This window comes from Rissa tridactyla, chromosome 5 (assembly GCF_028500815.1).
Source record: "Rissa tridactyla isolate bRisTri1 chromosome 5, bRisTri1.patW.cur.20221130, whole genome shotgun sequence".
NCBI classification, from domain to species: Eukaryota; Metazoa; Chordata; class Aves; order Charadriiformes; family Laridae; genus Rissa; species Rissa tridactyla.
Genome location: NC_071470.1, coordinates 42,291,513 through 42,303,855, shown reverse-complemented (window position 1 = coordinate 42,303,855; position 12,343 = coordinate 42,291,513). Strand labels below are relative to the sequence as shown.

General features: G+C 39.4%; 1 protein-coding gene across 13 annotated transcripts in view; it reads left to right on the top strand.

Annotated features, from left to right (window-relative positions):
* Positions 1-10,226, top strand: part of PALLD (palladin, cytoskeletal associated protein) — a 198,083-nt gene extending 187,857 nt beyond the window's left edge. For 12 of the 13 annotated variants that reach the window (XM_054201817.1, XM_054201819.1, XM_054201821.1 and 9 more), the window contains 5 exons: positions 4,070-4,202; positions 5,150-5,357; positions 6,082-6,247; positions 7,152-7,285; positions 8,274-10,226. In XM_054201817.1, the coding sequence (XP_054057792.1) occupies positions 4,070-4,202; positions 5,150-5,357; positions 6,082-6,247; positions 7,152-7,285; positions 8,274-8,446 (814 nt within the window). In that variant the 3' untranslated portion in view covers positions 8,447-10,226. Of the gene's footprint in view, positions 1-4,069; positions 4,203-5,149; positions 5,358-6,081; positions 6,248-7,151; positions 7,286-7,398; positions 7,450-8,273 lie in introns of all 13 variants that reach the window. The other variant, XM_054201822.1, reaches the window with a different exon arrangement.
* Positions 10,227-12,343: the final 2,117 nt, after the last annotated feature.

Here is a 12,343-nt window from a genome sequence, read left to right as displayed (position 1 = left end):
TGCTCTCTGGGAACAGCCCACAAAAGCTGGGTCCATCTGGCGTGCGGTAAATGAGGCACTTGGCACCTGCAGATAATGGGTAAAAATGAAAGATCTCTGTTAATCCCTGAAGGGAGAAACTGCCATCAAGAGTCAGGTTTCAGCTGAATCAGTCAGTGCACGCAGGGTGAGAAAGGGGGGAACATCTTTAAAAACGGGGGCGGGAGAAAGGAAGGTAGGTATGGGTAAGAGAGCAGCGAGCAGCTGACACTTCGGCATCTTGCTGAAGGATAAAATGTGTGCGTGTGTCTCTGCGACGGGCAGAACCCTTGGGTACGAATGGGGGAGTCTCATCTTTCAATCGCTCCAAATACAATCGAAGGCCGAGGCTGTTTACGGCTGCTATTTTATTTTCCAATTGAGACAACCGCTCAAGCAGCCACTGTGTTTTGGTTGGTGGCCAGTAGAGTAATGAATTATAAATAAGATATTTTCATATAGCAGTTTAATTAAAACCAGGGCAATTACTGGGGATTCTTATTTCTTCTAAAATTACCGTACGTGAAGGGCTCATCCTGATACCTTTACTAACGGAAGGGCTGTTTCTGCTGAGGATTCAGCACGATACTGTTTCTGTTCAGTGACATTTCCCACCACTCCCATTGTCCCATTCTCCCAGAGACTGCTGGAATGCCGCCACATAAAACCTTCCTACGACAGACTCCCACCGTCGGCTTTTCCAATGGAACATACCACAATATTATATGTGCCACATCTACTAAGAGACTTGTCACATGTATTGCATATAGTTTTGACAAGTAATACTCCTGTGGCATTACAGTATTATTTCTATAAGCTTTTTCGCTTGAGTGCAACAAAACCTTTTTTTGTTTTTTTTTTTTACAAGTGTAATTATTAGCTTAATGAACTTTATGACTTGTTACACTGTTGACAGGCTTTTCCTGAAGTATTTTTAATCTCTTACAGAATGTCTTCTGGCAGAACTCTGTTTTTTGTCATCTTCACTACATCACGGCCATTTTAAAACACTCTTTGTAGTTGTTATTTCATTTTTAATGTATTTTTCTGATATTTGCTTAGCTTGTAAACATTGCCTTCTTAGCATTACTTTGGAGGGGGGACAACTTTTGAATTGTCTGATGTATAGACAGCTTGGGCTCAGTCCCTTGGATGACATGGTGCTCAACACTGTAGCATCTAAGCTGTCTTGTGTGCGCTCCAGCCAGAGCCCCAAATAAATAATCTTAAAATGCATGAGATTTAAGGAAGGTTTAAAAAAAGAAATATTCCTATTTCCCCTGCTCTCAATTAGAGGATTAATTTGAACTTAATCTCCTTTAGCCCAAATTAGTGATGATTATCATATGATCAGTCATAAAGTCTTCCCCAGCTTCTTGCTCGCTGAAATCCCTAGTGGGTTGCGCCACACCAGCCCATGGAGTCTCCCGTGGACACATTTAGCTCATGATGTCAGTGTTGCTGAAACTAATCTTTGCAATTTGATGCCCACATCACAACTCTGCAGAACCCACAACTAATCCGAGGTCATGCCAGTCTATGGCAATTTGCCGTTCCTAGACATCTGAAGTACTTGGCTCTACTCATTTCATTATTTCTTTAAAACCACAAAATAAGCCTAGTTTCACCTCTCAAGGTAAAGGCTTAAAAGTAGTCTGCAATTTTAGAGGTAAATTTACAAAGAGGTAAAAAGAAATGCATTATTCATTTCTGACTCTCAACAAAAGACCATGCCGATTTAGGTTTCCTTTCAAATGTGTAATTTGAAAATTTAGTTTTCATGATTCAAGAATGTACTAGCAGAAAAAAAAAAAAAAGGTCACAAACTCCTAACCTTTTTGTTTTCCATTTCATTTGGTGTAAATTTTTTTCCCCCAGTTTTGGCCAGTGCTGCTTTTTTATGCAGCTGCATCAGTGAGATGGTGGCTTTCAGAAGGCCTTTCACACTTCTGCGGTACGGCCTTGCAAGACATGAAGAGGCACTAGTTACTTGTGCTTTATGGGCATCTTATCAGCAGTATCTAAACAGGAAACAGGATGTAACTACTACAAAGGCAGATTTTGCATGGGTTGCTTACACTGTGTAGCACTCGCTGAACTAGATACCATCGTTTCTAGTTGGGATTGCAGAACTAATTACCAAAAGATACGAGTAGAGTTGTTCTTGATTACTACGCATCTTCTGTCCCAGCTACATGCATATGAGGCACAGATGTCTGCAAAACTGGTTAGGAACGCGCCCGCTAGAGCACAGCATTGCTTGTGGGCTGTAATGCCACTGCGAGCTACTGAAGTAGCTTTACGCATGTTCAAGTGGCAAAAACACTAAGTGCTTAAGACCTGGCCTTGGGCCCCTGAAGAGGTACATAAGCATTTCGCGTGTGCAAAGATGTCCGTCTGTGTTCCCCATTTCAGTCTCCATTCCTACCTTAATAAGCAGCATGGGCTAGATTTCCCCCCTGCCCCCCGTTTGCCTTTAGTTATAGCTGTGGGAAGCCTGTGATCATCATTAAAAAGTCAAAATTTATCTATTTATGGCAGATAATACTGTAGCAAAAGTGATGACTGGTCAATGCAAACAGAGCAATAATAGAGAGACGGGCAACAACACAGAAGTACAAAGTAAACCAAATTCAAGCAAACCTAATTAAACTTAACCTCAATGGACCACAGTGTGCAGCTAGAGTGCTTCTCTTCCATACAGTAGTACAGCATCTTGTTTTCCAAATTTCCAAATTGCTGGGGGGGTTAAGCTTTTTTTTTTTGGTTATTAATTATTTTAACCTAAAGAAATGCCCCTGGGCAGTAGAAAATGGAGCATAGCCGCACATACTGCAGCATGGATACTGCAGACACTGGCTAAAACAGAAACAAAAGTTAACAGAAAATGGAATTCAGAAAAGAAAATTTCACTGTATGGTGTCACTGATAAAGTTACCTTGGAGGCTATTTGAATAGCTCCCCTTCACTGCAACAGCACGTCACTGCAGGCAGCAGCTGGCTCCACAACGGAATCCACTGGAACTTATCAGGCAAGGACAAAAACTGATCTAAAATTTTGTTTCCATTAATGTTTCGATTCGATTAATTTGTCCTTGATTACTAAATCACACAAACGGAATAATGCAAATTTCAATTAGAAAAAAAATCCAGTTAAACAAGAAACCGCTTAGAAATAAGATTCAATAGATTAAATTAACAGGCAAGAACAGCCAGTGCTGAAAATGGATTAAATGATATTGTGTAAGCTCAAGGTGATTCATACTGTTTCTGGGGACAGGAGTTATTTTTCCTTCTTTTTATTTCTTAGTAAACTTTTTATAATACCTTTATGAAGAACAATTTAACGACCAAAGTTTTTCTTCCTATTGCTCGCGAATGAAATTCTCATTGTTTTGACACCACAATTCGGTGCCTTGAAAATGTTCAGGAATCTCTCAGACAAAAACTCTGTTAAATGTGGAAGAATATCCACAGCACCTTCTGCGTGGTCTTCAGTAGTGCAGAACAAGAGAAGATGAAAAATAAGCCTGATGGGAAAAGTCTCTTCTCAGCTGAGATGAGTTAGCTTTTAGCTGCTGTTATTTTCTGAAAAGTAAACGTAGTTAACGAACAGTATATGCACCTTCTGGTGTAATCAGCAACAGTGAAGGGATTAAACACACGGGACACTAGAAATGGGGAACTGAAGCTATGTGCTAGGGCCTACGACCTTTATTTCTATTTCAGTGATTTAAAGACTAACTCTAAACAAAAATACTACCATGTATAAAGAAATTATTATTACAAGCAATTATTCTGTAGCAAGATTGTTTTCTAGATCATATTTTGCCGCAACATGTGAATTAGATGAAAGTAATTACTAACTACAGTGTCATAACTGACTCGGTCTGAGCCAAACGCTACCCGTGTATGTGTGTAAATACGGAGCGATTATGGTAAAGGTCAAAGAAGTGACTTAAACTTCAAAGCAGTCTTATAAGTGATTTTGCTTCTTCTGATTTAGCAGAGGAAAAAAAAATAATTTACCTTTATTTCATGTTATTTTAAGACCACGATCTCGATCAAGGGACAGTGGTGATGAAAATGAACCAATTCAGGAAAGATTCTTCCGGCCTCATTTTCTGCAGGCTCCTGGAGACCTGACCGTTCAAGAAGGAAAACTCTGCAGAATGGACTGCAAGGCAAGTATCACGCAAACATCAGCTAACTCAAAAAACAAGTTAGTTTATTTTTAAAGCTATTTTTACCTATCGGCAGCTTCAGTGACTGTTAATAAGTTAATTAATCTCACTGCTTATGGCCAATAAAAGTTTGCCTCCCCTCCAATGAAAGTGCTTCAGGCAAATCTTGCAGCTCCCAATAAGGTGAGTTTCAGAATTCAGCTATGCTGGGGTGTGGAGGGCAGCAGCACACACCACAAAGACAGTGTGTTCTCCAGTTTAAGTCCTTTTCCTACTTGAGTTTCGATCCCCCATTAAAGTTTCAAACAATACAGTCTTGATTTATGACTTTGCCTAACAGAATTAATTAAGGCTTGGATGACTTCCGTTTACTTTATGCTGATATATTTGGGAGAAGCTATTTGTTTTCAAGCAGTACCCAGAGCAAAAGGCACGGCTTTCAAAAGCACAAGACTTGTTCACACAGACCAAGCATTACCCAGTGCAGGCGGTGCTGTCGCTAGGTTACACCTAAGTGGAATGGAACTTAGTGTTCAATAATTAGTCAGCTAACATCATTTTGTCTGCAGGTTTTCCAGTAGAAGTTAATCTAGAAAGGAGTATCTTCTCATTCCATGTGAAGAGCAAACAATAAAAAAAAAAAAGACAAAAGGTGTCACCCTGCCTTTTGTTTTGCAATGTATTATTATTTAGCTTCTAGCGTATCTGAACACTGATCTTTTTTCAGTCACGCCTATAAGACATCACGGAATTCAGGGAGTTGGCCAGAAAGTAAGTAAATTAATACAACTGAGTCAATGTGTAATTGAGGACAGAATTACATCTTTAAATCTTGTAGTACACCTGCAGCAGCAAACAAAACCAAACTTCTCTGAAGTAACAAGTCAGGACTCCTCCAGTGTTTTGTATGGCTAAGACAATTTCCCATTGTTGTGTTTACACTTAAGGTTAGTGGATTACCGACTCCAGACTTAAGCTGGCAACTTAATGGAAGACCAATTCGCCCCGATAGTTCTCACAAAATGTTGGTGCGTGAGAATGGCGTGCACTCCTTGATCATAGAACCAGTCACAGCCAGAGATGCTGGAATCTACACGTGTGTTGCCAGCAATCGAGCTGGGGAAAACACATTCAGCCTGGAGCTCATCGTTGCAGGTAACATCTCGCATCTCCACGCTAAGCTTCCACACTGAGCACTGTACGGATAACATGAGTAAGTGCCACCAAGTGAGATGGCTGAGGGGCGGGGGGTAAGAAAAGGAAACCCAGCAGTAACAGAACTACCGTATAGTTATAGATGGTACGTTTATGTCATGTTGTGGCACAGGTTGACTGGAAAGTAACCTCTGTGCACATAGTTCAGAAAAGAGGGCTTTTGCCACAGTTGAGGCCACAAACCTGACTATATTTCCTTGACTGGGGCTTTTAATGGCAATTTGTGCAGACCCAGATGCAGCAACGGGCAGCTAGTATGACGTGACTGGTGTGTTTCCCAGCGTATTAGATTAATGCCATTCCAACCTTCTGTAGAGCAGTTCCTTCTATAATTAAAAGCCCATCCTTTTATGGCGTATGAAGCAGCACTGTTTAACAAGCATTGTGCAGCCAGTTTATCGAGTCTTCGTGCTCAACATTTCAATTCTTTTGGGGAGGTGGGGGAAACCACTCGGCTCTATTAGCGCTCACTTCTTCCCTATTAGAATACTGATATGACTGGTTTCTTCAGATGAACCAGGATTGGACTTTGTGATTAATGAAGACAACACTTCAGTTTCCTGCCACTTATATTTTTTCATTATTGGTTTTCGGCATGTTGCTGAAAGAAAGGCTACATTTTCACAGACTAGTGTCAACATGACTGCAATCTTTATTTTCACAGCTAAGGAAGTACACAAAGCACCTGTGTTTATAGAGAAGCTACAAAACACAGGTGTGACTGAGGGATTCCCAGTGCGACTGGAGTGTCGAATCTCGGGGGAGCCATCTCCTCAGATATTTTGGAAGAAAGAGAACGAGTCACTCACATACAACACCGACCGAGTGAGGTTAGACTGACTTGGAATAATCTCCCCATGTATAACTTCAATCACGATTTATCCTGTAACACAACTGAAAACCTAGAAGGACTTAAGAATGCTTTCTGTGAACAGCAGCTCATAAATATTAACGAGTTACTGTAATAATTTATGACATTTACTCGAACTTGCAGCCAGCCTGGTGGCTCCACCAGAATTAAAATGTTAGATCTGTTTTCCGTCCTTGGACTTAAACAACTATCTTTGCACTTTAAGCACGTGGAGAAGTAGTTTTTCTCTTCTCGAACTAAGCCTTACAGAAATTTACTGGTGAAAAATGAGGCTCCTAAGGAAAGCTGTCTGCTTCTCAGCAGAAACCTGGATCCCTAACTCTGCTGCATTAGTTAAGCAACTAAGATTCAGGGGTTTTTGATATTCTAAGATCTATAAACTTGTCTTCAATATTTGATAACATTTTGTAGGAACGTTTAAGAGCAAACTCATGATATCTTGTGAGAAAAGGAACTCGTTACTGATATGACACTGTAATAAATTATTGCTGTCCTTCTACATGACTGAGAGGATTTCAGTACCTTGTTCCTCAAATTTTGTTATCCTTTCCCCAAAGTCTGGGTAAATTCTGGCGTCCCTACTACTTAAATCAGATTTACAGATGCCTTAATCTGTAATTGTGAAAGAGAAGTTACTTTATGCATTTTTGCTTCTTAGTTTTCAACAGGGGGTATTAAACTGCCAAATTGTCAAACATATTTAAAGTTTTATTTTCCACTTGCTAATTTCAGGGGAAGTTCCATATTAATTAGAAGTGGATTATAATTTGTAACTAGGATTGGGTCTGTTTATAATGACATTTTAAAATAGTCTACACTGTTTTGCAATTGAAATAGTAATTTTCTATTTTTCTTTTGTTCAGCATGCACCAGGATAACTACGGCTACATTTGCCTGCTTATTCAGGGAGCTACAAAGGAGGATGCGGGCTGGTACACCGTGTCAGCTAAGAATGAGGCTGGGATTGTGTCTTGCACTGCCAGGTTGGATGTTTATAGTAAGTGACTTCAGTTTTCATGATGACATTAATCCCTCCAAAAGCAACAGTTCTCTAAGTTTCAGTTCATTCACAGAATGGTTTACATTGGTCTCTCTCTCTTTCGTTTATAGTTTCTCCTCAATAATAACGATCCACATCAAGACAACAAATGCTCTGTCAAAGTACATTTCACCATCTTTCAGATACCTAAAGCAAAACAAGCATGCATGCTTTCTGTCTTTGCTTAGTATATTAAATACAGCTAATTAACAACAGATAACAGCATGACTACGTTATTTTTGTGGATCATTATTACTCTTGCTCTGCTAGCACTTCCCTAACCTTTTGTATTCTTTTGTACAATACTCTGTAATACACCTGTGGCTGCTACCAGGAGTGTAGTAGATGTTTTATGGCTTTCTGCTTAATTATTCAGTTTGTTCCAAAGCAGCCCCTTACATAGTGAATGTTTTCTTAAACCAAAATCTCTTACCAGTCTTCTCATAACAAGAATGAAAGGGGGCAGGGAGGGGGGAGGGGGAGAGACTGAAATGATAAATGATGGCTTCTGGGGCGGCGGTGGTCGTGGCACTCGTGAATTAGAGACTTGGCTCAGCATACGAGGGGTGGCAATGGAACCAGACGATTTCCTTTCACACACAACAAATAACCCTCAAACTGGCCTGTCACTGTAATATTAGTGCACGGAAACAACCCCCTTGCTGTAACCCTTCTCCGTGACACACGGAAAGGTAGAAAGCAATGCCAAAAAGGCAAAGTAACAAACACAGACACGATTGTTTTTACTTCCCACATCTGAAGGTGAAACTAGATTCTGAGGAAAAAAGCAACCGCCATGGAATGAAACAAACTTACCTTTAGCATAATGGTTTTCTGCTGCTCAGAAATCAGTATCTCCTTTACAAAGGGCTGATTGTGCATCTGTCACGCTTTGCTGCACAGCTGAAGATGGCTAACATTTTTTTCTTTCCCTTTTAATCTATAGCTCAGTGGCAACAACCACCTCAGACAACCAAGCCAAAGAAGGTGCGGCCCTCAGCCAGCCGATACGCTGCACTTTGTGACCAAGGACTAGACATCAAAGCAGCTTTCCAGCCTGAAGCAAATCCAGTCCACCTGACGATGCAATCCGGCTTGGTAGAGAGCGATGATCTGTAGATCCAACTGCCACTTCCATCATTTTCTTTCGAAGCAGAAACACTGAAGCCATTGCCTTGACCAATGATACTCCTATGTCACTTTATGCAAAGGCAAACACCTTCAAGTACAAAAGATAAACAACAAACACAATAACCATATATTCCTTATTCATTATACCAAATTAGAAGAATAGATAGATTATTAATAGAGATGTACACATTGCACAACAAATCACATTCACCAGTTCCTTATACCTAAGTTGCTTCAGCTCTTACGAATAACCCTTTTCATAAAGGCCAAAATACATCAGAGAGACAGATTTTTCAGAGGAGAACACTGTTTATCACTACGTGCCTTCATAAGCAATAAGTAGATACTACACAATCGTAATGGTGCAAGATGTTTTATTTGAGACCATTAGATCACAGAGAAAATTAGAATGTATGGTTATCTATAGTTCTAAAATGGCAACGCATTCTGATAGCGACAATGAACAAGTGCAATATTGTAAGAATAAAACAGGAAAGGACAAGGAAGAGAAACGTAAGCCAATGCTGTATCTCTGCAAACTGCTTTCTGTTCTACAATGAAAAAAATATCTTGCCTTAAATGCTGTTGGTATGGACAATTCTATAAAGCAACATCAACACCCTAATTTTAAATTCCTTTGTATTTTTCTTTTTTTGCCATCTAGGAGGAGGCTTACTTACAAACATACCGCAAAGACAGTTTAAGCGTAAGCAATTTAACCTCTTCAAGATAACGAAGCAAGAGCTGACCTGTAACAGCAGTCTACTCCAGACCATAAATATTGGTAACTAGACAGGGGAAAAATGGTGGGAGGGGACGTGGCAAGAGATTGAACCTCTCTATGGAATTCCTAAAGACAGTCTGTAACCTCGTCGTGTTCCCATTCGAGAATCTGAAATTCTACGGTGAGACGAAAACTAGGGAGTGTACGTATGGCACGTTCGACTGTTTAAAGCTTGTGTAATGTGTATGAGGATTTTGGAAATGTACAGTAAGTGAAAAATGGGTTGAGACTGCAATATGAACTTAAATGACAAGTATACACCACAGGTGATAAGCTTGCAGATCTGAGGAAGTAGAAAATGAAGATGGACAAAACCAACATCAAATTTGCGCTTTTTTTTTTTTTTCTTCTTAACTTAACACATGTCTCTGGTAGATTTTATTTTTTTCTGCTCCCGATTGCAGACAAATGACAGCTCTGTTAATGGGTAGAGTCTGTGCGCCGTAGATGAAAAGCCTGAAGGCTAGTTTCAGAATGCAAGGCAAATCCACATCAAACTGGAGCCCCACCTAAGTCAGCCCTGCCCAGGTAGTTTTAAATTAGAACCAAATGGATTTCAGATGAAGGGGAGGGAGGGATGGAAGAATTACTAGGCCTGACAAGGAAAATGAGCATTTGATGGTACGAGCATACTTCGCTATGAAAGGAAAACACTGTATTCCTTATATGAAGCACATATATGGTATCTTTCATTATTTATAATAAAAGTGTTGAAATCTTTTATCTCAGTTCAGTTATTCAGAAGTCCTGTACTTAGGGGTTTTTTTTAATTTTGTAATTGTGTACACCATATATTGCATTACTGCTATACGTGTATTGCTTTGTTAGTACACAAAGTTTGTTTTGTTTTTTAGTGACTAATAAACTTTAGCACATAAGGTAGTACTGTTCTGGTGCAGGATATGACCAGTTACGGGGATCGTTAATCTAGATTAACGTCATAGTCTGTCATGTGGGAATAACCTGATTCTATTCTAGAAAAAGTATGTCATATCATTTGCCAAATTTTTCTTGACTGTGACATGCTACTTTACTTTTTTGTTTAGCTTCACTAGCATTATTTTGCCACCTTTTATTTGTATTTATAAAAAAAAATGTATTATCATTACTTTGGATTGTTGTGCTGATATAATGTGGGTTTAACATCAATAAATATTACACAAATAGAAAGTTTTCCTTCTGGTAAAGACTATTAACTCTTTCAGTACAAGCACCCAAGTGTAAGATTTAGAAATTTTAAATACTATGAATACAGATGAAATGAGGGCTATATGCAGCATCTAAAAATGACCAGAATTTATCAAAATATTATGCTTGTGACCAAGAATCTTGCTTAAAAAAAACGGAGGAACACGACCCATAAATTCAAATAAGCTTTTGCCAAATAAAAGTACCTGAAGATGCTTTTTTTTAATAGGTAACAAAATAAGCAGGTCTATTTTATGCGTCTAGTAGTTGCAATACGACATCACTTACAACTGATCCTAAGGGCATGGCCCAAGTGCTGGTAAACTGGTGTAAGAACAGTCTTCTAAGAAGGCAATACCAACATTAAAAAATAAAATGTTAACATTTACTTGTAAAATCCTGAATATTAACTAGCTTCTCCTTCTTTCCTTTCTGTGCAAAGATACTGGGAAAGATGCAAGATAATCATTTTTTTCTTCTAGGTTTACATTTCAAGCATTGATCACTAGAAACAGAATTATCTCAGCAATTAAGTGAGTAGTGACATTAATGGTGATACTGCAACTGCAGTCAATGGAGTTCTGCCTGCTTACAGTACATTTGTCTTTGGCTTAGAGGCTAAAAAACTGAGACTGCTCTTGTGAGCTGGCTGAAGATGAGGTCATCAGTGCTTTTTGCCTCTGTATATATGTAGAGACACACACTTAAGTAGTAAATCACATCTCTAAGCAGCAAAGTTGTTTTTATGAAAACACTCAGCTGTGCTGTTACTTAGTTACTGGGACTGTTTGGGTTTACAAATTCAGAGATAGAAGTGTGGCACAGGAAAACGACATACTTTTCAAGCCAAAAATCTGAAATTCTTGGAAGCATCAAAGTAACTTTCAGAAGTTTAATCTCCCTCCGCAAACTCCAAAGATAGATAGTACGACTTGACAGTGTACTTTTATCACTTCATAGGACTAAAAAAAGAAGTCCTATTTTTTTGCAAGACTTCAGGTTTAGCTCTGGGAAGACTCCAAATTATTTAGGAAGCTGCTCAGTCCTAGAGCATTCAAAGCAAAGACTCAATGCAACTACATTCAGGACGATGACAGAACCCTCTGTCAAGAGCACCACCAATGAGGTGCAAAATTCCACATGCATGAAGTTTGTTTCAGCTGGTGGTGTACCTTACCACACAACCCCTTTTTCCTGCAACTTCACCACCAGAACAACAATTAGTTAACATAAATTTTTTTCCCTCACAGCCAACTGGGGGTTGGAGATCAAAACCAAGCTACAGTACAATTTGAAACCCTAGTTTATTAATCCTAGTTTCTTTCTATATCACCACTTTCAAAGACCATTTTAATTCACTTGAGTTTGTACGCTAATAAATGCCTTGATTCTCCACCTATGGACAACTACATCCTTATCTCTGCCAGCAGCCCAAATGGACTTACTGTGTCAGCAAATACTTCACGAGATCACATTATCCATCGTGTCATGATGCTGAGGAGATGAGCTGCGTGCTCCAGCTGTGTGACCCAGCTGTGTGGTATAGAGGGATTAACGCAGGCACTGGAAATGCCTGCTCAGGTTATGCACGTTGACAACAGACCTGATTCATGGCCTCACAATGCAGCTGTACATGCAAGGGGCAGAATTTGCTGACATTTAGCTCATTCTCCTGAATTAGCTAAAAGAAAAAGCCCTCCCCCCCCCATAGTTTTTCTGTTTGAACAGAACCATGAGCACTTAAGACACATCAGGCAGATGAAAACCCAGCTCCTGCCCCAAGAACTTTACAGTCTATTCCAGACAGCACACAGTATTCTTTAACGTGTCTTAAAGTTTGCAACTGTAATTCAGAATTAAGCCACAATTTGCATCCTTTTACAAAAGTGATTAATACATAAAATAATGTCATA